This window comes from Ciconia boyciana, chromosome 31 (assembly GCF_034638445.1).
Source record: "Ciconia boyciana chromosome 31, ASM3463844v1, whole genome shotgun sequence".
Classification (NCBI taxonomy): domain Eukaryota; kingdom Metazoa; phylum Chordata; class Aves; order Ciconiiformes; family Ciconiidae; genus Ciconia; species Ciconia boyciana.
This window is the reverse complement of record NC_132964.1, coordinates 1,251,803-1,279,443: the sequence shown is the minus strand read 5'-3', so window position 1 is coordinate 1,279,443 and position 27,641 is coordinate 1,251,803. Positions and strand designations below refer to the sequence as shown.

The following is a 27,641-nucleotide window of genomic DNA, read 5'->3' as shown; positions in this document are numbered from 1 at the left end:
TTATTGCCTGGGGAGGGGACACCCCGCTGGGTAGGGACCAAACACCCTTCGGAAAGGCCCAGGAGATGGTGGGTGACTGGGCTGCAGGGACACGTCGGGGACATCGGGACAGCCGGTTACACACTGGTGGCCTGAGCATCGTCACCACTCTCGTCCCAACCCCGTGCCAGCAGCCGGTGGCCCGTCCTCCCAGGGTGGCCCAGGGCCTGGGCGATGGCACCCCGCAGCTCCGCCTGCTCCCTCTCCAGCGCCGACAGCCGTCTCTCCTGCGAGGGGACCGCGTCAGCCCCCACCCAGGTCCCTCTTGTCACCCATGGGTGCTCCCACGGCCTGGCTCTTACCAGCTCTCGGTTCTTCTCCTCGCTGGTCTTCAGCCTCTCCAGGTCTTTCTTCCTGGTGCCTTCAGCCGCCGCCAACCTAATTGGGTTGGGGATGAGCCGAGACCCCGACCCCGTGGTGGGGCACCCGCTGGCATGGGGCACCCACTGCTTTGGGGCACCCACTGGTTTGGGGCACCCACTCCCCATCCCTACCTGGCACCCAAATTGGCCGCGCGGGCGTTCGCCTCCTCCAACTGCTGCCGGAGACGCTCGAGCTGCTCTCGGTGCTGACCCTGCTCCTGCCGCAAGCCGCGGTGTTGGACCTCCATCTCGCCCGCCTGCATCTCCGCCTGCCGTAACTTCTCCCGGTTCTCCGCCACCTCCTTCCGCAGCGCCTCGATCAACCGTCCGTGCTGGAGGGGGACGGGGACGGGGTGGGGGGTCAGCGGGGCACCCCGGTGGGTTCGGCTGCCACCCACCCCAGGGTTACCTTCTCCAACGGGCGGATGGCGTAGAGTTCGCGCTGTGCCGTCACCGCCGCCTCCTCCGCGTAGCGCTGCCACGGCACCGTCGACTTGCGTGGCAGCGACACCGACGAGCGCAGCTTCCCACGACCCTACGGCACCGGCAGCACCTGTTAACGCCGACGTCCTCCTCGGAGCACCGGCCCCGACGTGGTGGCGTGGCGGCTGCCGTGGCTTACCGGTGCGTCGCGGGGGACAAGGGACCTCGGGTTGTCCTCAGCCGGTGGCTCCGCCACATGCTCGGCGCTGCTCTGCTTGCGTAGGCGCCGGGCGGCTTTGCTCTGCGCCGGCACGCTCTGGGTGCGCTGCACGTTGCGGCGTTCCCGGCTGGGCGGTGGTGATGGCACCGGTGCCGGTGATGGCTCCGGTTCTGGTCCATCCTCCCGGCCCCGGACGCGGCGGACGCTGATGAGGGACTGGCTCTTGATGAGGGGGCTGTGCTTGCTCAGTTCTCGCGGTGGCACGAAGCCTGGTTTGAAGCTCTCCGCCGGGCTGCAAGGGGAGATGGGGCGATGGCACGGCCAGGTACCAGCGTGGTGCCGGACCTAGGAAGGGCCAGAACCAGCCTGAACCCAACCAGGACCAGAAGCACCCCAAACCCGGTTGGGATTGCACCCATCTCCTGAGCCCATCTGGGACCAGGAACGTCCCCCAAACCCAGTCAGGATCAGAAACATCCCCCAAACCCAGCTGGGACCAGAACCATCCTCAAACCCAGCTGGGACCAGAACCATCCTGCAAACCCAGCTGGGACCAGAACCATCCTCAAACCCAGCTGGGACCAGAACCATCCTCAAACCCAGCTGGGACCAGAGTCACCTCAAACCCAGCTGGGACCAGAACCATCCTGCAAACCCAGCTGGGACCAGAACCATCCTCAAACCCAGCTGGGACCAGAACCATCCTCAAACCCAGCTGGGACCAGAACCATCCTCAAACCCAGCTGGGACCAGAGTCACCTCAAACCCAGACGGGACCAGAACCATCCTGAACCCGGCCAGGACCAGAACCTCCTGCTAAATCCATCTGGGACTAGAAACACCTGCTGGAGCCAGCCTGGACCAGATGTGTCGACCAAACCCAGCCCAGCCCAGAACCATCCCCTGCCTGGACCACAACCATCTGCTGAACCCATCAGGGACCAAAACCATCCCCTGAACCCAACCGGGACCAGTGACTCCAAGCCCATTCTGGACCAGAATCTCCCTAGACCCAACCAAGACCTGAACCATCCCCTGAACCGAGCCAGGACCAGAACCACCCCAAACCCATCCTAGTGTCCCCCCTCTACCAAAGCTCCTCCTGGCCCCACACATCCACCTTGGTCCCATGTGTGTCCCTGTCCACCCACCAGTACCTTCGCTCCGTGGTGGAGCTGAGCCGGACGGAGACGGGGACAGGAGTCCCCTCCCTGATGGCGGTGAGGATGGTGGGCAGGGGCTCCAGCTCCTCCTGCGTGGCCTGCCAGGATGAGACAAGGACATTATGGGGACAATGGGTGGCCTTGTGCCACCCACGGGGCAGCGGACACCAGCTTTTTGTGGGGAGGAGGTGGCCAGTCTCGCCAGCTACCCTTGGGGACAAATGGGTGGTGGCACCTGGTCTAGGCTGGAGAAGATGTCACAAAGCAGGAGGTGGAGAGTGGCGAGCTCCAGGGCCAGATCCACGTAGCCATCGTAGGTGGCCATGTGGATGCTGCTCTCGGGGTTGGCCACGCTCTGCAGGAAGGCCGTCATCGTGCTCCAGTTGTGCTCCAAGAACTCATTCATGAAGCCCATGTAGGCCTCCTTCTCGCCAAACCTGGGGACCACAATGTCCGGTTACCTGGCGGCCAGGTGATGGCCTGGGCCACCACCATGGTCACGGGCCAAGCCACCTCCAGGATCATGGACCAAGCCAGCCATAGGTCAGGCCACCACAGGTGACACATGAGGCTCTGCTGCTGGGACACATCAGCCCCATGCATGGAGTGGAGAAGTTCTCTGCTGCCCCATGGCTGGTTCATGACATGTAGGAGATGTCCCTGCTTGCCATATAGCGTGTAGGAGATGTCCCTGCTGCCCCGTGGCACATAGGGGACATCTCTGCTGCTCCATGGTATGTTGGGGACAACCCTACTGCCCCGTGACCATCCCCGGCACGTGCCACACACCATATAGGGGATGTCCCCCCTGCCCCATGGCTTCCCCATGTGAATGTCCCTCCCCACCAGTACTGGTGCTGTGCCCTGCCATGACGTACGTGGTGAAGTTGGCCAGGTTCTGGATGACCTTGGCCACGAGGGTGAGGGTACGGGCGGTGGCCTCACTCGGGTACTCCTGGACGAGGCCAAAGAGGCTGGGGGACATGATGGCGGGGCAGAGGAACCGCAGGAAGAGGGAGGCCGAGACCAGGCGCTGCCCGATGGGCTCCTTGCCCCGCGCCGCGCACTCCTCCTGCCACGCCGCGAAGATCTCGCCCAGCTCTGCCGGGAAGGCGCTGCGGGGAGACACGTCCTGATGGGGGCTGGGGCAGGTGGGTGGTCCTGGAGCCCCCCCGTGTGCCACCATGATGTGCTGTGGGACAAGGTGCCCACCATGCCGATGCTTGTTCCTGTGTCGGTCCCCTGTGCTTGTCCCCATGGTTGTCCTCAGGTCCTTGCTGGTGCCCATCCCCATGTCCATCCCAGGGACGGTGCCCATCCCTGTCCTTCATGTCCGTCCCCAAGCTTGTCCCCAGGTCCTTCCTGGTGCCCATCCCCATGTCCATCCCAGGGACGGTGCCCATCCCTGTCCCCATGGTTGTCCTCAGGTCCTTCCTGGTGCCCGTCCCCATCTCCATCCCACGGACGGTGCCCATCCCTGTCCTTCATGTCCATCCCCAAGGTTGTCCCCAGGTCCTTCCTGGTGCCCATCCCCAACCCAGGGATGGTGCCAGTCCCCAAACCCATCCCCGTGCCCATCCTGGTGCCGGTGCCCGGCCTCCTGCCCATTCCCATTCCTGTCCCCAAGCTCATCCCTGTGCCCATGCCCATCTCCAAGCTTTTTCCCCAAGTCCTCCTGGGGTTGGTGCCCACCTTCATGCCTGTCCCATTGCCCGTGCTGGTGTCCATGCCCAAACCCATCCCTGTGCAGGTGCCCACCCCCATGGCCATCCCCATGCCCAACCCCATGCCCACGCAAGGGCTGTCCCTCACTCGCAGGACGCAGCAATGCGCTGGAAGGTCTCCTCGCAGACCTGCCGCAGGTTGTTCTGGTTGTCGGAGAGGTCAAGGCCGGAACATTTGCTGGGATCAACCTCGCAGCTATCATCTGAGGTGCAGAGCTGGGCCAAGGCCTCACCTGGGCACCAAGGGACAGCCCATAAGGGGACCGACCAGCCACCACCATGGGCACGGCTGTGACAAGCCCCCACCACATCCCCATGGATGTCCTGGGGGTGTCCTTCAGCCCCGTAATGCTCTGCCCATGCCCTGCACCCCATAACACCCTGTAGCACCCTGTAATGTCGTGCCCAGGATGTCCTGCACCCTATAACACCCCATAATGTCCCACAAAGACCTGTAACGTTCAGACGTACCCAGCGTGTCCTGGAGGTACTTGCCCCCCACCAGTTTCATGTACTCATCGATGGCCTTGGTGGCCAGCGTGTTCTCACGGAAGATCAGCGCCTCACGGTCATCGAAGCGGTCCAGCTCGGCCACACCGAGGTCAATGAGGAACGACTGCCAGGTGGATGTGTTGAAGGCCTCAGCGGGCACCCCATGGCCTCAAACAGCCTTGATCAACCCACCCTGGGAAGCGCCAGGATCTCCTGGCACTCCCTTGAATTGCATTTTCCATCCCACCCCACCAATCCAATCCCATCCCAACCCAACCCAACTCAACCCAACTCAACCCAACCCAACCCAACCCAACCCAACCCAACCCAACTCTCCCATCCCATTCCAACCCAACCCAACCCAACCCATCCACCCCATCCCATCCTATCCCAACCCAACCCAACCCAACGCAACCCATCCCAACCCATCCCAACCTAACCCAACCCATCCACCCTATCCCATCCTATCCCAACCCAACCCAACCCAACCCAACGCAACCCATCCTAACCTAACCCAACTCATCCATCCCATCCCACCCCACCCCAGCTCTCCTGGCACCATGATGTCAATCCCAACCCAACCACCATGCCCGCAGCACCCCAGGCAGCACCCATCTTGCCCCTCACCCCCCCTCCCCCCAACCCCCGTGGCCAGCACCCACTCCACCTTGGCCTTCCCGGTGCTCTGCAAGACGTGGACCAGAGCACCGGCCAGCTCCTCCTTGTGCCGCACGGCGATGGTGGGTTCCAGACGGGCGCACAACTCCCGGTAATGGAAGGTGATGAACTCAGCCAACTCCTTGTAGCGCACAATGGGCAGCACCCGCACCTCCCGGTAGCGCCCGCGCACCCTCACTGACGGCAGCCGCTCACCTCCCCCAGGACCGCTGAGCGGGTACCAGCGCTCCAAGGGCTGCCGGGCAGCTGCCAACTCAGCCAAGGGGACGGTGATGGAGGCCACCGGTTGACCGGGGTGGTCATCGCGGCAAAGGGCGAGGGTGAGGGCACGGGCGGGTGGTAGGGCGGCCAACTGGAAGAGTTCACCCCAAAAGAGCTCGCCATCAGGACCGGCCACCTTGGCGGTGGTACGGGCGAAGAGGGTGCCGTCCAGGTGGAGTTGACAACGGAGACGCCGCCGAGGTGGCAGGTCCCGTGCTTCGTACACCCACAGGCTCAGCGCCAGCTCCAGGCGCTCGCAGTTGTCCTGCCGGGGTGGGCGACATGGGTGGGGGTCAAGGGGACAGTGGGGGACGTGGCAGGGGGTGAATGAATCTGTGGGGGATAGGGAATTCCGTGGGTGAATGTGGGGATGGGGGGAACGAGGACAGGAGGGGACCTGGGGGACAGGGAGGGACACGTGGGGATGGAGGGGACATGGAGGGACAGGAGGGGACATGGGGAACGGGGGACACATGGGGGACAGGGAGGGACACAGGATGGAGGGGACATGGAGGGACAGAGGGACAGGAGGGGACATGCGGGGATGAAGGGGACATGGGGGACAGGAGGGGACATGCGGGGATGAAGGGGACATGGGGGACGGGGAGAGTGGGGGGACGTGGGAATGGGGGGACATGGAGGGACAGGAGGAGACATGGGAGACAGGGTGGGAATGGGGACAGGAGGGGACATGGAGGGACAAGAGGGGACATGGAGGGACAGGAGGAGACGTGGGAGACTGGAGGGGACATGGGGGACTGGAGGGGACACGGGATGCAGTGGAGGGGCTTGGGGCCAGGAGGGGGCCAGGAGGGGGCACTGGGGCCAGGAGGGAACATGGGGGATGGGAGGGCACATAGGGGACAAGAGGGGACATGGGGGACTGGAGGGGACACTGGGGACAGGAGGAGACATGGAAGAATAGGAGGGGACAGGGATTCTGTGGGGGGACATGGGGACATGATGGGACATGGAGGACTGCAGAGGACATGGAGGACAGGAGGGGACATGGGGACATGGGTGGACAACCAAATCCTCAGGGGGACAGGAGGGGACAGCCAAACCCACAGCGGGACAGGAGGTGACACGAGGGGACAGCCAAGCTACCAGGGGACAGGAGGGGACATGGGGGCCAGCCAAGCCCTCCGGGGGACAGCAGGACACAAGGGGACACGGAGCTGTGGGTGCCTGCAGGGCTCCAGGGTAGGGTGGGGGGTTCGTGCCTCAGTTTCCCCACCCAGCCCTGCCAGCAGGCCTCATCCTGCCCACTGGGGAGACAGGAGGGCAGCGGGTGGCCCCTCATGTCAGGGTGCTGGGGGTCCCCTGGGGTGGCAGAGGTGTCCCATGGGTGTCCCCACAGTCCCACCTTGTTGGGCTGCACGGTTCGGCGCAGGTTCTCGATCCAGCGGTCGCGCTCGGCCAGGGACGTGCACCCGAAGGACCGGCTGCCTTCGCCCGTGATGATCTGGGTGCAGGGAGGGTGTCTGGGGAGCGTCCTAGGGTGCCTGGGAGGGCTGCGCTGGGGGCTCTGGGTGCCCAAGGCCAAGGGCTGGGCTGGGGTGTCCCATTGGGGTGCCCTGGGTGCCTTGGCAGGGTGCCCGGGGTGCCACGGGTGCCTCTCCAGGATGATTAGGGTGCTCTGGGTGCCCCTCCAGGATGCCTAGGGTGCTCTGGGTGCTCTGGGTGCCTCTCCAGATTGCCCAAGTTGCCCTGGGTGCCCCTCCAGGTTGCCTGGGGTGCACCGGGTGCCTGTACAGGACACCCTAGGGTGCCCCAGATGCCTGTCCTGAATTCTCTGGGTGCCTCTCCAGGGTGCCTGGGGTGCCCTGGGTGCCTGTGCAGGGTGCCCTGGGTCCCCTGGGTGCCCCTCCAGGATGCTTGGGGTGCCCTGGGTGCCCATCAAGGGTGCTTGGGGTGCCCTGGGTGCCCCTCCAGGATGCTTGGGGTGCCCTGGGTGCCTCTCCAGGGTGCCTGGGGTGCACTGGGTGCCTGTGCAGGGTGCCCTGGGTCCCCTGGGTGCCCCTCCAGATTGCCTGAGGTGCTCTGGGTGCCCCTCCAGGTTGTCTGGGGTGCTTAGGGTGCCCTGGGTGCCTGTGCAGGGTGCCCTGGGTCCCCTGGGTGCCCCTCCAGGATGCTTGGGGTGCCCTGGGTGCCCATCAAGGGTGCTTAGGGTGCCCTGAGTGCCTCTCCGGGTTGCCTGGGGTGCCCTGGGTGCCTCTCCAGGGCACCCTGAGCACCCACCCAAGCCCATTACCTGAAAGCAAAACTTCTCGCCCACAATGCTGCCGTGCACGGGCCGGACGATGACATTGTCCCCGGTAAGGTCCAGCTCAGCCGCGCTCGGCGGCGGCAGCAGCGACTCCCGGGAACCACTCCGGCTGGGCACCCTACGGGGACAGGACCGTCACGGGGGCACCCTCACCAGCACCCACCTCCCTCCCCCGCCCTCTGCGGTGCCGTACCTCTCGCCGTCAGGGACTATCACTGCCGGCGTCTCGGCTTTGGGGACGCCACGAACTTTCCTCTCCCGAAGCCTCTTCCACAACAACCCCTGGATGGGGTAAGGAGACGGCTGCCGTGTCACCCATGGGTGCGGCTGAGCACCCTGGGTGGAGGGGGGGGGCTAGAATCGGGGTGGGGGGTGCCCACCTTGACATTGCTGAACTGGGAGGTGGAGGAGGTCTCGCTCTCAGTGCTTCTCCCAGCACCGCGGGTGCTCCTCTCATCCGCAGCCGGGTCTGGAGGGGCACCCAGCATCAGGACCCCCCCCTTTACCCACACCCCAAGCACCCCAACACCATGCCAGGGGTGGGGGGGGCAGGGTACACCCACATCCCCCTCCCCCCCCCTTGAAACATCAACCAAAACTGGAGGAAGGACCCAGACGCCCGGTCCTGGGTGCCAAATCCTGCCGGCACCTCACCGTATCTGTAGCCCTGAGATGTAGCCGAGCTTCGGGTGCTGAAAATGGGTGCTCATGGGTGCGAGGGAGAAGGGGGCAGAGGGATGTATCCTGCTGCCTCGGCTCCGGTGCACGGTGCTGGTGACGGAGCCCCGGTACTGGTGACGCAGCCCCGGTACTGTGACGCCGCGATGCCAAGCACCCATCCAGGACAATCCCCACCCCAGTGCCATGCGGGTGACGGCCCCGGTGCCAAGCGGGTGCCGGGGTGAGGGGGTAACTCACCTCCCTGCGCGGCGCAGAGCAGCCAGCGGCGGGGCCCCATGGCTGGCGGCGATGCCGTCTGCCCGCGCTGGCGAGGGGCGCGGGGAGGAAGCCGAAAGTGTTTATCGCTCGGATCAGCAGACACAGCAGCGTGGAGGAAGCGGTAATGGTACAAGGCAGCCTTGCACCCAGCGCTTCCTCCTCGCGGTGGGCTCGGCGTGGGGCATGGGGCGTGGGGCACGGCGTAGTGCATGGCACAGGGCATGGCATGGCGCATGGCGTGGGGCCTGGCATGGGGTATGATGCCCGACGTGGTGCTCGGCACAGGGCACGGCACGGTGCGCAGCATGGCGTGGTGCACGGCGTCGTGCATGGGGCATGGCACGGTGCATGGCACGAGGCATGGTGTGGTGCACGGTGCGCGGTGCACGGCGTGGGGCATGGCACAGGGCATGGCGTGGCACGTCGTGTGGGGCGTGGCGTGGGGCACGGCATGCTGCGTGGCATGGGGCACGGCACGGGACGCTGCATGGGGCATGGCATGGTGCATGGCACGAGGCATGGTGTGCTGCACGGCGTGGGGCATGGCACAGGGCATGGCGTGGGGTGTGGGGCGTGGTGCATGGCGTGGTGCACAGCACAGAGCACGGCGTGGCACGTCGTGTGGCGCATGGCACGGGGCACGGCATGGGGCACTGCATGAGGTGCGGCACAGGGCACAGCACGGTGCATGGCATGGTGCACAGCACCGGACACGACGCGGTGTGACACGAGGCTTAGCAGGGTGGATGACACGAGGCACAGCACGCGGCGCAGCATGGGGCACGGCGCACAGCGCATGGCACGGTGTGCAACATGGCATCTGGCACGGCATGGGCGCAACACCGGGCACGGCATGGGGTGTGGTACGGTGCACGGCACAGGGCACGGCACGGGGCATGACTGCGGAGCACGGCACGGGGCACGGGGCACGGCACAGGGCATGGCCATGATGCAAGACGTGGGGTTGGGGCACGGCGCACAGCGCACAGCACGGCGCGTGTCGTGGTGCACAGCGCATGGCGCGTGGTGTGGCGCATGGCCGTGGTGCGGAGCACGGTGCGCGGTGCGCGGTGCACAGCGCGGTGCGTGGCACAGGGCACGGCCACAATGCACGGCACAGCGCATGGTGCAGGGTGAATGGTGCGTGTCACAGCGCACGGCCGGCATGGGGCATGGTGCACCGTGCAGCGCACGGCCACGACGCACGGCACGGCGTGCGGTGCACGGCGCGTGGCCGTACGGCGCACGGCACGGTGCAAGCCACGGTGTGCAGCTCAAGGGGCTCCATGCACAGGAGCTGCGCCGGACCCACATGCACACGGCTCACGCCAGCACGTGCCAACACCCCGCGGCATCGGCGCGTGCCGGCGCGGGGCGAGCTCGCTCACCGGGGTCCCTCCTGCCACCCGCCGGGTGCAGGTTGGTGCTCTCGGAGACGGAGCTCCCTGTCCGGTTCCTGCTCCTGCACGAAGCCTGGTGGCACAGACGGGTCAGACACCACCGTCCCCAGCACCCATCTGTGCACCCCGACACCCAAGGGACTCCGGCACAAGCCCCTGAGTGCCCAGGGGACCCTTGTCCCCGTGTCCTCACCTCCTCGTCCCTGCCCACAAGGACCAGATGTCCGTCCACCAAGGAGAAGTTGGAGACATCCCACACCGGAGCATCGGGTGCTGGAGCCAGCGGGATCGATGACATCCCATGGGTGCTCGCTGGGGGTGCAGAGCAGGGTGTCGGGGGGAGCCTGGGTGCTCACCGTGCCCCCGTCACCCATGGGCAGCATGGCAGTGCCAGGGGACATGTGGCTGTGGCCATGCCACCATAGGTGTGACAATACCACGGCACATGGGCCATGGCCATGGTATGGTTCGGGTGATGGTGCCACGGGACATATGGCCATGGCCGTGCCACCATGGGTGTGGTAATGCCAGGGGACATGTGGCCATGGCCGTGCCACCATGGGTGTGGTGATGCCAGGGGACATGTGGCCATGGCCATGCTACCATGGGTGCAGTGGTGCTGAGGGACATGTGGCCATGGAGGTGCCACCATGAATGTGATGATGCCAGGGGACATGTGGCCATGGAGGTGTCACCATGAATGTGGTGGTGCCAGGGGACATGTGGCCATGGAGGTGCCACCATGGGTGTGGTAATGCCAGGGGACATGTGGCCATGGCCATGCCACCATGGGTGCAGTGGTGCTGAGGGACATGTGGCCATGGAGGTGCCACCATGAATGTGATGATGCCAGGGGACATGTGGCCATGGAGGTGTCACCATGAATGTGGTGGTGCCAGGGGACATGTGGTCATGGAGGTGCCACCATGGGTGTGGTGATGCCAGGGGACATGTGGCCATGGCCATGCCAGCATGGGTGCAGTGGTGCTGAGGGACATGTGGCCATGGAGGTGCCACCATGAATGTGATGATGCCAGGGGACATGTGGCCATGGAGGTGTCACCATGAATGTGGTGGTGCCAGGGGACATGTGGTCATGGAGGTGCCACCATGGGTGTGGTGATGCCAGGGGACATGTGGCCATGGAGGTGTCACCATGAATGTGATGATGCCAGGGGACGTGTGGCCATGGCCATGCCACCATGGATGTGGTGATGCTGGGGAAATGTGGCCATGGAGGTGCCATCATGAGTGTGGTGATGCCAGGGGACATATGGCCATGGCCATGCCACCATGGGTGCGGTGATGCTGGTGGACATGTGGCCATGTGTGGTGGTTTAACCCCAGCCGGTGACTCAGCCCCACCCAGCCGCTCGCTCACTCCCCCCCGGCGGGATGGGGGAGAGAATCGGAAGGGTAAAAGCGAGAAAACTCGGGGGTTGGCATAAAGACAGTTTGAGAGGGAAAGCAAAGGCCGCGCGCGCGGGCGAAGCGAAGCCAGGAATTCCTTCACCCCTTCCCGGGGGCAGGCCGGGCTTCGGCCATCTCCGGGCCAGCAGGGCTCCATCGCGCCTCACGGTGACTTGGGAAGACCAACGCCAGCACTCCCGGCGTGTGATTCTTCTTCTCCCCCAGCTTTATCCGCTGAGCGCGACGCCGTACGGTGCGGGACGTCCCTTTGGGCAGTCGGGGTCAGCCGTCCCGGCCGTGTCCCCTCCCAGCTCCTTGCGCCCCCCCAGCCGCTCGCTGGTGGGGTGGGGTGAGGAGCAGAAAAGCTCTTGACTGGGTGTCAGCACTGCTCAGCAGGAACGGAAACAGCCCGGGGTTAGCAACGCTGTTCCCAGCGCAAATCCAAACCGCGGCCCCTCGTCGGCGACTGTGAAGAAGATTACCTCCAGCCCAGCCCAAACCAGCACGTTCTCCACCCCTCCGTAAACCCAACGTGGGGTTCGAAGGGTGCGAGACGGCGACGGGTTTGGTTGCAATGTGCTAGATCAAATTTATAGCTGTTAATTGCTATTTAGCTTTTAATCGGCGGGCTCCTGCGCTTGCCGTGGGGCTGGCTCGCTTGCCTCGCTGTAAATTAGAATCTAGGGCTCGTTAGCGGCGGCTTTTTGCTTTCGCTGCTTGCTGCGCCGCTGCGCTGCTGATGGCCTCGCCCTGCTGTGCCTGGGGACACGGTGATAACCGCGATGGCGATGCTGCCGGGTTGGCTGGTGGCCAGGGCATCGCTGCTCTTCCGCTGCTGCGGTACTGGACGGACTGGAACTCCAGTGGGAACTCCAGTCGAAGGGACTGGGACCTGGGGATGAAGCCACGTGGGAGCAGGACACCCTGAAGCATCTGTGGCCGTGGATAAGTCCTCACCAGAGCAGGTACGCCCCTGGAGGGACCGCAGCCATGGGTAAGGCCATGTTGGAGCGGGTTTACTTCTGAAGGGACTGTGGCTGTGGGTAAGGCCACGCTGGAGCAGGTCTATCTGTGGAGCAGGTCTATCTCTGAAGTCATGGTGGCCCATGGAGAAGGCCACGCTGGAGCAGGTCTGTCTCTGAAGGCATGGTGGCCCATGGAGAAGGCCACTCTGGAGCAGGTCTATCTCTGAAGGCATGGTGGCCCATGGAGAAGGCCACGCTGGAGCAGGTCTGTCTCTGAAGGCATGGTGGCCCATGGAGAAGGCCACTCTGGAGCAGGTCTATCTCTGAAGGCATGGTGGCCCATGGAGAAGGCCACGCTGGAGCAGGTCTGTCTCTGAAGGCATGGTGGCCCATGGAGAAGGCCACTCTGGAGCAGGTCTATCTCTGAAGGCATGGTGGCCCATGGAGAAGGCCACGCTGGAGCAGGTCTGTCTCTGAAGGCATGGTGGCCCATGGAGAAGGCCACTCTGGAGCAGGTCTATCTCTGAAGGCATGGTGGCCCATGGAGAACATGGCCATGCTGGAACAGGTGCACCTCAAAGCGATTGTGGCTGTGGATAAGTCTATGCCGTGGCAGGTGGAGCCCTGGAGAGCCTCTGGCTCATCGATGAGGTTCCACTGGAGCAGGTACACCCCTCAGGGACTGCAGTCTGTAGATAAGTCCAAGGCGGAGCAGGGCCAAGGGGAGGAGTTCATTGCAACGTTAAACCCGATGGTCTGGCCCAAAGGGACCAGGGGTGGAGATTGGAATGGAAATACCTTGAAATTGTTGTAACCCAGGATTTGAGTTGCACGTTCTGGAGATGACTATAGCAGGAACCCCCCAACCAATGGAGGAGAAGCCTTACAAGGAGGGTCCTCGCAGCAGGTCCTTGCAGCAGGAGGTCCTTGCAGCAGCGACCTGACCTGAGCTGGCTTTGGTGCCCAGGAACTCCACGCAACCCATCACCTCTCCTGTCCTGAGTGACCACCACGACAGATGGAGCCCAAAGTCATGGACCGAAGGAACTCAGTGGACATTTTGTGGACATTTTGTGGACATTTTACGGACATTTTATGGGGTGGTCCATAGACTAGGGGAATGACGTCTGTGCATTGTATCAAAGGATGGGAAGGGTGACGGTGGGTGATGAGGATGTCCTGGATAGTGTGGGACCTGATCATGACGTCAATGGGATGGGATTCCCCCCTGTGCTCAACAGCGGTGAGGCCACACCTCGAATGCTGTGTTCAGCGTTGGGCCCCTCGCTCCAAGAGAGACATGGAGGGGCTGGAGCGTGTCCAGAGAAGGGCAACGGAGCTGGGGAAGGGTCTGGAGCACAAGGCTGATGGGGAGCGGCTGAGGGACTGGGGTTGTTCAGCCTGGAGAGAAGGAGGCTGAGGGGAGACCTCATCGCTCTCAACAACGACCTCAAAGGAGGGTGTAGCGAGGTGGGGTCGGTCTCTTCTCCCAAGTGACAAGCGATAGGACGAGAGGAAATGGCCTCAAGTTGCGCCAGGGGAGGTTTAGACCGGATATGAGGAAATTTGACTTCACGGAAAGGGTTCTCCAGCATCGGAACAGGCTGCCCAGGGCAGCGGTTGAGTCGCCATCCCTGGAGGTATTTAAAAGCCGTTTGGATGAGGTGCTTAGGGACACGGTGCAGTGGTGGTCGTGGCAGCGTTAGGTTAACGGTTGGACTCGATGATCTTAAAGGTCTTTTCCAACCTAAACGATTCCGTGATTCTGTGGATAAGGGGTGGAGAACGTGCTGGTTTGGGCTGGGCTGGAGGTAATCTTCTTCACAGTCGCCGGCGAGGGGCCGCGGTTTGGATTTGCGCTGGGAACAGCGTTGCTAACGCCGGGCTGTTTCCGTTCCTGCTGAGCAGTGCTGACACCCAGTCAAGAGCTTTTCTGCTCCTCACCCCACCCCACCAGCGAGCGGCTGGGGGGGCGCAAGGAGCTGGGAGGGGACACGGCCGGGACGGCTGACCCCGACTGCCCAAAGGGACGTCCCGCACCGTACGGCGTCGCGCTCAGCGGATAAAGCTGGGGGAGAAGAAGAATCACACGCCGGGAGTGCTGGCGTTGGTCTTCCCAAGTCACCGTGAGGCGCGATGGAGCCCTGCTGGCCCGGAGATGGCCGAAGCCCGGCCTGCCCCCGGGAAGGGGTGAAGGAATTCCTGGCTTCGCTTCGCCTGCGCGCGCGGCCTTTGCTTTCCCTCTCAAACTGTCTTTATGCCAACCCCCGAGTTTTCTCGCTTTTACCCTTCCGATTCTCTCCCCCATCCCGCCGGGGGGGAGTGAGCGAGCGGCTGGGTGGGGCTGAGTCGCCGGCTGGGGTTAAACCACGACACCACGGCGGTGCCACCAGGAGCGTGGCGATGCCAAGGGATATATGGCCACGGCCATGCCGCAGTCGGGGTGGCGATGCTGGGGGACGTGTGGCTGTGCCACCGTCGGCGTGGCAATGCCAGGCCACACTTGTCCCCAATGCCGTGGTGGGGACAAACCCGTGTGGCTGCCCTGCCCCAGGGCCCTGCCTGCACCGTGGGTGGCCCTGCCGGAGCCAAGCCGGTTTTGCCAGGTCTGGGTGCCACAGGGGCTGGCACGGTTCCACGTGCCGTCACCGAGCCCCGTGCCGAGCACACGCAGGGACCAGGGCCACGTGTGGCCGGAAGCGGGCCCTGGGGCCAGGTGGGATCCAGCCATCCTGCACCCATGGGTGCTCCCCCAACCCTGGAGGGCACCTGCAGGCAGGAGGTCCCCAACACCAGCAAAGCCTGGCCTCATCCTTCACCCCCAATATGTGCCCCACCATCACCCACCCATCACCCATCCCACACCTCAGTGGTCACCAGCACCCATGCACTGCCCATCACCCCCCAACCCATCACCCATCACCACCACCCACTGCCCGTTGCCCCCAACCCACCACCCATCACCCATTGCATCCCAGATCATCACCCATTTCCATTGCCCACCACCCATCGGCCCCCAACCCATCATCCCTCACCCCCAATTTATCACCCCCAATCCATCACCCATCATCATCACCCCCACCCATCACCCCCAATCCATCACCCATCATCATCACCCCTAATCCATCACCCATCATCATCACCCCCACCCATCACCCCCAATCCATCACCCATCATCATCACCCCCACCCATCACCCATCATCATCACCCCCACCCATCACCCTCAATCCATCACCCATCATCATCACCCCCCACCCCTAATCCATCACCCATCACCCACCACTCCCCAACCATCACCAACCACCACCACGCACCACCCATCACCCCCCAACCCATCGCCCATCACCCCCAACCCATCACCAACCACCACCCCCTATCCCATCACCAGCACCCACCACCAGCACCCAGCACCCTGACCCCCACCCTTCCCCGTCACCCCCTTACCTGGAACAGCATCGTGGAGCACCTGCTCAGCCCTGGCACCGCTCTCGCCATGTCCCTTCTTCTTGGACATGGAGCGCAGGTACTTCTGCAGGGTGGCCTTGCCACCCTCGGGTCCCCGAGTCTCCTTGGTCCCCTTGGAGGGGGCCGAAAAAGCCCGTTGGAAGAGGGACCGGCGGGTGCTGGCCTTGGGTGCCCCCAAGCTGGAGCTGCCCTTTCCAGCCCCGTCATCGGGGCCATCGGACTCGGGTTGGCTGTAGGAACGTTTCCAGCCCTGCAACCGGGTCCAGCGCCGGCTGCCCGGGGACCCCGTGCCCCGTTCGGGTTCCCGGTCACCCATGGGTGCTGCCGTTCGCCATTTATAGGTCTTCAGTAGAGTCGGTGGCTCGGGTCCCAGCGGGGGTTTCTCCACCTCCATCTGTGGGGTGGGGAGAGCCATGTTAGCCACGGGGTGCCCACGGGCTGGCATGGGGAGCGGGGTGGGTGGTGGTGGGAAGGGCACCCTTGTCTGGGCACCCCCAATCTGGCATTTGGCACCCCTATTTGGGTGCCCTGTCCTAGTATCCCTATCGGAGCACCCTCACCCAGGCACCCCTATGAGGCACCTCTGAGTCCCCCTTTATGGGTGCCCCTATCCAGGCACCCATGTACGGGTACCCTATATGGGCACCCTATCCAGACACCCCTATTTGGGTGCCCTCACCCAGTGCACCCCCATCTAGGCACCCTGTGTGGGTGCCCTTATCTGGGGGCCTCTATCTGGGCACCCCTATCCAGGCACCCTTCTCTGGGTGCCCCCATCCAGGCACCCCCATCCAGGCACCCTTATCGGGGTACCCCTATGTTATCACCCCATTTGTGCACCCATATCTGGGTGCCCCTCTCTGGGCACCCCCATCTGGGCACCCCTACCTGGGTGCCCTTCTAGAGAGCACCCTAATCCAGGCACCCCTACTTGGGTGCTCTCATCCCACATTGGGGCACCCTGGGGTGCCCATTGCCGTGGGGTGGCCCTGCCCACCAAGGGGTCCCCATTTCCATGGGTGCTCCAGCCACCATGGGGGCTCCCGATCTTGTGGGGTGCCCATGTCTCCAGGGTGCCCCTGCCCACCGAGGGGTCCCCACCTTTTGGGTGCCCACATCCCTTGGGTGCCCCTGCCCACGGAGGGGGACCCCTACCCAGTGGGCACCCATGTTCCTGGTGTGGCCCAGCCCATGAGGGGACCCCATCTTGTGGGTGCCCACATCCCCGGGGTCCCCACCTTTTGGGTGCCCACATCCCTTGGGTGCCCCTGCCTACTGAGGGGTCCCCCACCCAGTGGGTGCCCATGGCTCCGGGGTGGCCCTGCCCACCGAGGGGTCCCAATCTTGTGGGTGCCCACGTCCCTGGGGTGCCCCTGCCCACCAAGAGGTCCCCACCTTTTGGGTGCCCACATCCCTTGGGTGCCCCTGCCCACTGAGGGGTCCCCACCTTTTGGGTGCCCATGTCCCTGGGGTGCCCCTGCCCACCGAGGGGTCCCCACCTTTTGGGTGCCCATGTCCCTGGGGTGCCCCTGCCCACCGAGGGGTCCCCACCTTTTGGGTGCCCATGTCCCTGGGGTGCCCCTGCCCACCGAGGGGTCCCCACCTTTTGGGTGCCCATGTCCCTTGGGTGCCCCTGCCCACTGAGGGGGCCCCCACCCAGTGGGTGCCCATGGCTTCGGGGTGGCCCTGCCCATGAGGGGACCCCATCTTCTGGGTGCCCATGTCCCTGGGGTGCCCCTGCCCACTGAGGGGTCCCCACCTTTTGGGTGCCCACATCCCTTGGGTGCCCCTGCCCACTGAGGGGGCCCCCACCTAGTGGGTGCCCATGGCTCCGGGGTGGCCCTGCCCACCGAGGGGTCCCCACCTTTTGGGTGCCCATGTCCCTGGGGTGCCCCTGCCCACCGAGGGGTCCCCACCTTTTGGGTGCCCATGTCCCTGGGGTGCCCCTGCCCACCGAGGGGTCCCCACCTTTTGGGTGCCCATGTCCCTTGGGTGCCCCTGCCCACTGAGGGGGCCCCCACCCAGTGGGTGCCCATGGCTTCGGGGTGGCCCTGCCCATGAGGGGACCCCATCTTCTGGGTGCCCATGTCCCTGGGGTGCCCCTGCCCACTGAGGGGTCCCCACCTTTTGGGTGCCCACATCCCTTGGGTGCCCCTGCCCACTGAGGGGGCCCCCACCTTTTGGGTGCCCATGGCTCCGGGGTGGCCCTGCCCACCGAGGGGTCCCCACCTTTTGGGTGCCCATGTCCCTGGGGTGCCCCTGCCCACCGAGGGGTCCCCACCTTTTGGGTGCCCACGTCCCTGGGGTGCCCCTGCCCACCGAGGGGTCCCCACCTTTTGGGTGCCCATGTCCCTGGGGTGCCCCTGCCCACTGAGGGGGCCCCCACCTAGTGGGTGCCCATGGCTCCGGGGTGCCCCTGCCCACCAAGGGGTCCCAATCTTGTGGGTGCCCACGTCCCTGGGGTGCCCCTGCCCACCAAGAGGTCCCCACCTTTTGGGTGCCCACATCCCTGGGGTGCCCCTGCACACTGAGAGGGGCCCCCAGCCAGTGGGTGCCCATGGCTCCGGGGTGCCCCTGCCCACCGAGGGGTCCCCACCTTTTGGGTGCCCACATCCCTTGGGTGCCCCTGCCCACTGAGGGGGCCCCCACCTAGTGGGTGCCCATGGCTCCGGGGTGGCCCTGCCCACCGAGGGGTCCCCACCTTTTGGGTGCCCATGTCCCTGGGGTGCCCCTGCCCACCGAGGGGTCCCCACCTTTTGGGTGCCCATGTCCCTGGGGTGCCCCTGCCCACTGAGGGGGCCCCCACCTAGTGGGTGCCCATGGCTCCGGGGTGGCCCTGCCCACCAAGGGGTCCCAATCTTGTGGGTGCCCATGTCCCTGGGGTGCCCCTGCCCACCGAGGGGTCCCCACCTTTTGGGTGCCCATGTCCCTGAGGTGCCCCTGCCCACGGAAGAGGTCCCCCACCCAGTGGGCGCCCACGCCACCGTGCCCACGCCAGCCCCTGCCCCACGCAGCACCCATCCCTGCTAGGGCGTGGTGGCACCGGGCACGCAGCAGCAGCAGCAGCAGCATTAGGTGACACCGGGGTGCGGTGACACCAGGGACACGGTGACACTCAGGCAGGTGGCCCGCCACCACCTTGGCCCCGAGCGCAGGCGGGTGCCGGAGATGCTTCCGTCGCTGCCACGGTTGCGTTTCCCCTCGCGCCGCCACAGCATTTCCTCCCGGCACCTGCACCCCGTGCCGAGCCCCGGCCCTGGGGTCCCTGCCAGCACCCCAGGGTGCACACATGGTTGCAGGCCAGGGTGGGGGTGACAGGGCCGGTTGCACCCCGAGACCCCCTCGTGATGGCACCCCCCGGCATGGCCCCGCCGTGGAAGTGAGCTTTGGGTGCCCACAGCTTCGGTGCCCGCCAACTGAAGGGTGCCAGCACCCTAGAGCTGAGCTGCGGAGGGTGCCCAAACCCTGTGGGGGGGGTGGGGGGGGGGGCGCCAGCATTTTTGGGGTCCCCACCCCAACTTGCAGCACCCTACAGCACCCCATCACCCATACCCTCCCCTGCAGCACCCCTTGCTCCTCAGGGTGCTGCTTCACCCCACCCCAGCACCCTGCAACCCCTGTGCACCCCCAAGGCTGGAGCATCACCCCAGGGTGCCACCCACCCCATGCACCCCCCCCCCCCCAGGTCTCCGTGGTACCTCGGCTGTTCTCTCCCTGCTCCGGCACCCACACTCGGCTGCCCCGGTTCCTGTCGTGGCTTCCCCATGTGACCAGGCAGGAGTTTCAGTCACACCCTCACCTCCGCCTCTGCCCCGATGATGTTATCTCCGCTCCCGACTCGGCCCGGCTCACGCTTGGCCACGGCTCGGGGCAAGGGTGAGCCACCCCGGGCCACCCCGCGGCGTGGGGGGGGGTGGGCTGGGTTAGCCTGGTGGCTGGCTGCATGCATTCAACTTAAACGCCATCATTAGGTTTCAGAGTGAACGGGTGCCGGCGATGGAAGTGTCTGGATGCTGCGGTGCGGGGTGCGGAGTGGGCACCTCGGGGGGCTGGATGCCCATCGCGGGGGGGGTATGGAGGGGGGGGGGTGTCTCCTCGGGGGTCATGTGGGGTCTTCAAGGTGGGTTAAGGGGGGACAGTGCTGCTTGGGCGCACGTGTGCACGTCCACACACGCGCGTGCCGCAGCACCCAGCCCTGCAGCAGGTCCCGGGTCCCTCGCTCGAGTCCTATCCTATGACCCCATGGCCAACCCCCACCCCGTGCCTCAGTTTCCCCCTCCCTCTCCAGGGACCAGCCGAAGCTCATGTCCTGGCACTGACTTTATTGTGGCTACGGGGATGGTCTGTTGGGCCAGTGGGGCCAGGCCAGGATCCATCCGGGCTGGTGGCCACCTGGGCCAGGATCTATCTCTCCAGGCTGGTAGCCTTCAAGGCTGGGGTCCTTCTGGGCTAGTGTCCATCAGGGTTGGCATCCATTGGGCTGGTGTCCACTTGGACCAGGGCCAATCCATGATGGCAACCATTGGGTCAGGTTCCGTGTGGACCAAGGTCCATCTGGGCTGGCATCCATTGGACCAGGGTCCATCTGAACCAGGGTCTACCCAGGCTGGGGTCCACCAGTGGTGTCCATCTGAACCAGGGTCTACCCAGGCTGGTGTCCACCAGTGGTGTCCATCTGAACCAGGGTCTACCCAGGCTGGGGTCCACCAGTGGTGTCCATCTGAACCAGGGTCTACCCAGGCTGGGGTCCATTGAGCCAACATCTGTTGGACCAGGGTCCATCCAGACCATCACCCATTGGGCCACCATCCATCTAGACCATGATCCAACCTTGCCCGCACCCATCCAGACCAGGACCCCCGGGGCCGGTCCTCACTGCAGAGGAGAGAAGAAACCACGATCAGTCCCAACATCACCTCCCACATCCACCCCCCACCAAACCCCCACCCTCCTGGCCACACCAGACCAGACCAGACACCCCAACCGGCCACCAAACCTCCAACCCCTGGAGATGCCACAGAGCTCGGTGCTCACCTTGAAGCCGTGCCAGGTCTCAATCTCACGGAAGAGGGAGTTACCGGGGCAGTCGGTGTGACCCATCTGGCGGTGGCCACGGAGGGTGTAGTTGCGGTGAAGCCGGCCGGTCCGCACGGCGCAGGGCAGGAGCCTGTCCCTCACCAGGGCGATGGCATCGGGGTCCGGCAAGGTGACCGAGAAGTCTCCAACGTAGCCCACGCCGTAGCCTTTGCTGTTGTAGCCTCTGGTGTGGGCACCAACCCAGTGCCAACCTCGGCCTTGGTACAGGTACCCGTCCGACCCCACCATGAAGCTGCAAGCACCCATGGGTCAACCTGAGCTGCCCGGAGATGGGTGACGGGGACCGCGGTGGGGTGACGGTGACGGTCTCACCTGTAGCCGATGTCATCCCAACCGCGGGTGTCCTGGTGGAAGCGTTGCATGGCGCGCATGGCGCGGGCGCAGGCGGTGAAGGTGCGGCACGGGGTGCTGGGTATGAAGGTGTGGTGGATGTAGACAGAGCCCAAGGGGAGGGTCAACGGTCTGGGGGTGCCCCGGTAGGGACGGGCACCCCAGATGCACCGGGGCACGATGGCCGGGCACTCTGTGAGGGAAGGCAGGCGGTGGAAGAAGGGGACTTGCCTGGTCCTACGGGCAGTTGGGGACGCGGCAGCGTACCCTTGGGGTCTTGGGGACATGGAGCATCTGCCCAGCTGAGGAACCCCTTGGCCTGGGACATGGTGGTGTCATGTCCTCATCTAGGGGACGTGGAGCGTCTGCTCGGGGTGTCCCTTGGCTGGGGACATGGCTGTGTCCAGAGGACACGGTGGTGTCTGGTCAGGGACCCACCAACTGAGGACACGCTGGTGTCCATCCAGAGGTGGTGGCCATCCAGGGGACAAAGCGGTGTCCAAGGACCCATTATCCAAGGGACATGATGGTGTCCATCCAGGGACCACCATCTGGGGACACACCAGTGTCCATCTAGGGGACACAGTGGTGTCCATGCAGTAGACACAATGGTGTCCATCCAGGAGACACACCGACGTCCATCCAGGGGACACACTGGTGTCCACCCAAGGGACCTGTGGGTGTCCATCATGGGGACACAGTGGTGTCCATCCAGGGGACATGGTGGTGTCCATCAAGGGACCACCATCTGGGGACACAGTGGTGTCCATCCAGGGGACATGGTGGTGTCCATCAAGGGACCACCATCTGGGGACACAGTGGTGTCCATCCAGGGGACATGGTGGTGTCCATCAAGGGACCACCATCTGGGGACACAGTGGTGTCCATCCAGGGGACATGGTGGTGTCCATCAAGGGACCACCATCTGGGGACACAGTGGTGTCCATCCAGGGGACATGGTGGTGTCTGACCATGCCAGGCCATATGTCACCAGTCAGGTCCCACAACTTAACTCCCCCCAATGCCACCTACACTGGGGTGACACTGGGGACCCCCAGCCCCACCCAGGGGCTCCCACCCAATTTTTTTTGGGGGGGCCAGACGTGATATCGCAACCCGGTGCCACCTTCCTACCCACGTAGACCTCCGTGAAGTCCTGCGCCGCTTGACGAGCGATGGCCACCACCTCCTCCGGCCCCACGTCCTCCAACAGCTCCCGGGTGGGTGGCAGCACCCGCAGCACCCTCAGCATCGCCGCCACCTCCTCCTCCAGCTTCCCTGGCCCCGTCAGCACCCCAAAATCTCGCCGCCGGTAACTGCTGGGTGGTCGCCCTTTCTCCGTGCTGTTGCCCGTCCCGTAGTAGCCCCGGAGAAGGTCGGCGAGTGGGGTGGGTGCTCGGGCCAGGTGGGCACCCAGCAGCACCCCATCCATCGCCCCGTTGGCGATGGCATCAGGGATGGGTGACGGGGGTCCCAGCAGAGTGTAGTTTTGGGGGTCGTCCACATCGTCCCAACAGCCGCCGGGTCCCAGCGTGGCTCGGTTGCCATCACCGTCACGAGCCAAGAGGAAGGATGTCCCCAAAGCCTCGGTGATGGTGACGGCGTAGAGCGCGTCGATGGGTGGCTCGACGGTGGGGATGGGCCACCCCGCCGCCCGCTTGAGGCCAACCTCGATGCCGGCGAGGAGGGGGCCAAGGGCGACGGTGGAGCCGTCGGGTGCCAGCACCGCGCCGCGCTCGGGTGCTGCGGCGTCGTGGCGCAGGAGTTGGGTGAAGAGCAGCCACTGCTCGTGGCTGAGCGTTGGTGGGGCTGGTGGGACATCGGGTGGCTCTCCCAGCACCGCGCGGCACCCCGGGGTGCCGCAGCCACCCAGCGCCCGCGCCAGCTCCGGTACGGTGCCGTTGAAGCCGTGGTCAGTCGACTCAAGGGCTTCCATGATCTGAACCACGGAGTCCATGGTGCGTGGTGGGAGACCTGGGGAGGGGACGGGGACGTGGGAGAGGACCGAGGGACACCCGTGGGGTCGGGGTACCCGCGGGTGCAGGCATAGCGCCCATGGGTGCAGGGATGGCAAGAGTCTCGCAGGGTGGGCGAGTGTGCACCCAAAACGGGGTGACTGCACCAAAATGAAGGGACACGCACCCAAAACAGGGCGAATGCACCCAAAACAGGGTGAAAGCACCCACAGCAGAGCAAATGCGCCCAGAAAAGGGCAAATGCACCCAAAACCAGAGCAAATGCACCCAAAACAGGGTGAAAGCACCTCAAACTGGGTGAATGCACCCAGGGCAATGTGAAAGCACCCAGAGGAGGGCGCAAGCACCCAGGGAAAGGGTGAATGCACCCAAAACAGGGCAAAGCACCCAAAACAGGGTGAAAAGACCCAAAACAGGGTGAATGCACCCAAAACAGGGCGAAGGCACCCAGAAGAGAGTGAATGCACCCAAAACAGGGTGAAAGCGCCCAAAGCGATGGGAAAGTACCCAAAGAAGGGGAAATGCACCCAAAACAGGACGAAAGCACCCAGAGCAGGGTGACTGCACCCAGAAAAGGGCGAACGCACCCAAAGCGGGGTGAATGCACCTAAAAGTGGGTGAAAACACCCTAAACAGGGCAAATGCACCCAAAGCGGGGTGAAGGCACCCAGCGCAATGTGAAAGCACCCAGAAGAGGGCGCAAGCACCCAGGAAAAGGGTGAATGCACCCAAAACAGAGTGAATGCACCCAAACCAGGGTGAAAACACACCAGAGCAGGGCAAAGGCACCCAGAAGGGGGTGAAAGCACCCAGAAAAGGGCAAATACACCCCAAACAGGGAAAAAGCACCCAGAGGAGGGCACAAGCACCCAGGAAAAGGGTGCATGTAGCCAAAACAGGGTGAAAACACCCCAAAACAGGACAAAAGCACCCAGAACAGGGTGAAAGCACCCAAAACCAGGGTGAAAGCACCCAAAACCAGGACAAAAGCACCCAGAACAGAGTGAAAGCACCCAGAACAGGGTGAAAGCACCCAAACCAGGGCAAAAGCACCCAAAACAGGGTGAAAGCACCCAAAACCAGGACGAAAGCACCCAAAACCAGGACAAAAGCACCCACAACAGGGTGAAAGCACCCAAAACCAGGGTGAAAGCACCCAAAACAGGGTGAAAGCACCCAAAACCAGGACCAAAGCACCCAGAACAGGGTGAAAGCACCCAGAATAGGGTGAATGCACCCAAACCAGGGCAAAAACACCCCAAAAGCAGGAGTAAAGCACCCAGAACAGGGTGCGAGCACCCAAGAAAAGGCAAAAGCACCCAAAAAAATAGCAAAGGCACCCAGAACTGGGCGACTGCAGCCAAACCAGGGTGAAAACATCAAAAAAAGGGCAAAAGCTGCCCCAAAAAAGGGAAAGGGACACCCAAAAAAGGGCAAAAGCACCCCAAACCAGGGCGACTGCACCCGTCGCGAGCACCCGAACCCTGGCTGACGCCAAACCTGCCCAAAACTGGGTGCAGCCCCTCCCCCGGCCCCGCTGACCCCCCCGGCCCCACCCACGTGGGCACAGATTTGGGCTAAAATCGCCCTAATTAGGGGAAAAAAGCGCAACTGGAGCCATTTGGGCCCGAAAAGGGGCTCGGAGGTTGCCACACGCGTGTGGTGGCGTGTTGGGGTGTGTTGTAGTGGGTGGCTGCACGCCGGGGCGGGTTGTGATGTATTGTGGCGTGGTGTGGCGTGTTGTGGCATGGCGTGGCGTGGTGTGGCATGGCGTGGTGTGCTGTAGCATGTTGTGGCATGTTGTGGTGTGTTGTAGCGTGTTGTGGGGTGTCGTGGCGTGTTGTGGGGTGTTGTGGCATATCGTGGTGTGTTGTAGCATGTTGTGGCGTGTTGTGGGGTGATGTGGGGTGTCGTGGCATGGCGTGGTGTGCTGTGGCATGTTGTGGCGTGTTGTGGGGTGATGTGGCGTGCTGTGGCGTGTTGTGGGGTGTCATGAGGTGTCGTGGCATATCATGGTGTGCTGTAGCATCTTGTGGCGTGTTGTGGTATGTTGTAGCGTGTCGTGGGGTGTTGTGGGGTGTTGTGGCGTACCGTGGTGCATTGTAGCATGTTGTGGCGTGTTGTGGGGTGTCGTGGAGTGTTGTGGTGTGTTGTAGCGTGTTGTGGGGTGTTGCGGCATGTCGCGGCATGTTGTGGCCTATCATGGTGTGCTGTAGCATGTTGTGGCGTGTTGTGGAGTGTTGTGGCATCTTGTGGGGTGCTGTGGCATGTTGTGAGATATCGTGGTGTGCTGTAGCATGTTGTGGCATGTCGTGGCAAGTTGTGGAGTGTTGTGGCGTGTTGTGCCATATCATGGTGTGTTGTAGCATGTTGTGGTGTGTTGTAGAGTGTTGTGGGGTGTTGCAGCATGTCGTGGCATGTCGTGGTGTGTTGTAGCATGTTGTGGCATGTTGTGGAGTGTTGTGGCGTGTCGTGCCATATCATGGTGTGTTGTAGCATGTTGTGGTGTGTTGTAGAGTGTTGTGGGGTGTTGCAGCATGTCGTGGCATGTCGTGGTGTGTTGTAGCATGTTGTGGCATGTTGTGGAGTGTTGTGGCGTGTCGTGCCATATCATGGTGTGTTGTAGCATGTTGTGGCATGCTGTAGCATGTTGTGGCGTGCTGTAGCATGCTGTGGTGTGTTGTGGAGTGTTGCGGCATGTCGTGGCGTGGCGTGGCCTATCGTGGTGTGCTGTAGCATGTTGTGGCGCGTTGTGGGGTGTTGCAGAGTGCTGTGGAGTGTCGTGGCGTGTCTTGGCGTGTCGTGGCATGTGCCTACCTGTGCCGGGCCGGGTGCAGACGCTCAGAGCCATGAGGAGCCACGGGAGCATGGTGCGGGACGCGGCACCCGCTCGCTGCCTCCCGCGTCGCGGCCTCGCCGGACTTCGGCCCCGTGGCCCAAATGTCACCGGGGGCGGGGGACGGTGGCGGGGTGGGGACACGGACACACGGGCACGAGGGGGTGTGGCAGGGCGACACACGTGTGTGTTGCGTGGGCACTTCCGGCGGGGCGGCTAAGCCACACGTATGTGCGCGTGTGCGCGCGCGTGGCGGTGGTCACACGCGCGCGGGGGGGGCTAGGAAGGGGCGACACGCGTGTGCGTGGGCGGGTGTGTGGGGTGTGTGCGCACAAGAAGCGTGTACATACGTGCACGTGTGTGTGCGTGTGCTTGTGCAGGGGGCGCAGACATGCGTGTGTGTGCGTGGGGTGTGCTTACACACGTGTGTGCGTGCGTGTGCTTGTGCAGGGGGTGCGTGCACACATGTGTGTGCATGTGTGTGCATGGAGTGGGTGCGCATACATACGTGTGTGTGTACACGCACATGTGCATGCGTGTGTATGCATATGTGTGCATGCACAGGGGGTGTGTGCATATGTGCATGTGTGTGTGCACACGTGTGTGCGCGTCGTGCATGCGTGTGCGCGCAGGGGTGCGTGCAGGGGTGCGCGCAGGGGTGCGTGCAGGGGTACCTGTGTCTGCGTGTGCGTGTGCATGGGGTGTGCGTGTACACACGTGTGTTTGCATGTGCATGTACGTGCGTGCAGGGGGTGTGTGCATACATACACGTATGCACAAGGCGCGTGTGCATATGTTGATATGTGTGTGCACACGTGTGCATGCCCATGTGCGTGTGCATGCAGAGGGGGGCGTGTGCGTGTGCCACAAGGACACACATCAGGGCGTGATGTCACCAGGACACGTCAAGGGACAATGCCACCAGGACACACGTCAAAGGATGATGTCACCAGCACACGTGTGAGGGGGACGATGCCACCAGGACACGTCAAGGGATGATGTCACCAGCACACGCCTGGGGGGATGATGCCACCAGGACACATGTCATGGCGTGAAGCCACCAGGACACACACACGGGGGGACGATGCCACCAGGACACGTCAAGGGATGATGCCACCAGGACACATGGGGGGACGATGCCACCAGGACACATGTCATGGCGTGAAGCCACCAGGACACATGTCAAAGGACAATGTCACCAGCACACGCCTGGGGGGACGATGCCACCAGGACACATGTCATGGCGTGAAGCCACCAGCACACACCTGGGGGGACGATGCCACCAGGACACGTCAAGGGATGATGCCACCAGCACACGCCTGGGGGGACGATGCCACCAGGACACATGTCATGGCGTGAAGCCACCAGGACACACACACGGGGGGACGATGCCACCAGGACACGTCAAGGGATGATGTCACCAGGACACGCCTGGGGGGATGATACCACCAGGACACATGTCAGGGCATGAAGCCACCAGGACACATGTCAAAGGACAATGTCACCAGCACACGTGGGGGGGGACGATGCCACCAGGACACATGTCAGGGCATGAAGCCACCGGGACACACACACGGGGGGACGATGCCAC

General features: G+C 63.9%; 2 protein-coding genes across 2 annotated transcripts; both read right to left on the bottom strand.

The window, feature by feature from the left end:
- Window positions 1-22: 22 nt before the first annotated feature.
- On the bottom strand, window positions 23-19,542 carry RASAL3 (RAS protein activator like 3). The gene is made up of 20 exons (XM_072848361.1): window positions 19,510-19,542; window positions 15,791-16,205; window positions 13,018-13,027; window positions 10,164-10,278; window positions 9,959-10,043; window positions 8,012-8,100; window positions 7,825-7,913; window positions 7,617-7,749; window positions 6,729-6,827; window positions 5,091-5,627; window positions 4,403-4,547; window positions 4,020-4,164; window positions 3,086-3,322; window positions 2,443-2,644; window positions 2,202-2,305; window positions 1,024-1,336; window positions 811-936; window positions 534-733; window positions 342-417; window positions 23-266 (listed from the first exon to the last, which is right to left on the bottom strand). Exons 2-20 carry the CDS (start codon window positions 16,203-16,205, stop codon window positions 117-119), a joined length of 3,270 nt encoding a protein of 1,089 aa, XP_072704462.1. The 5' UTR covers window positions 19,510-19,542; the 3' UTR covers window positions 23-116.
- Window positions 19,543-20,238: 696 nt separating this feature from the next.
- Window positions 20,239-26,083, bottom strand: PGLYRP2 (peptidoglycan recognition protein 2). The gene is made up of 5 exons (XM_072848333.1): window positions 26,032-26,083; window positions 22,373-23,212; window positions 21,221-21,431; window positions 20,846-21,140; window positions 20,239-20,370 (listed from the first exon to the last, which is right to left on the bottom strand). The coding sequence occupies exons 1-5, from the start codon at window positions 26,081-26,083 to the stop codon at window positions 20,239-20,241; spliced, it is 1,530 nt and encodes a 509-aa protein (XP_072704434.1).
- Between the last annotated feature and the right edge of the window lie 1,558 nt (window positions 26,084-27,641).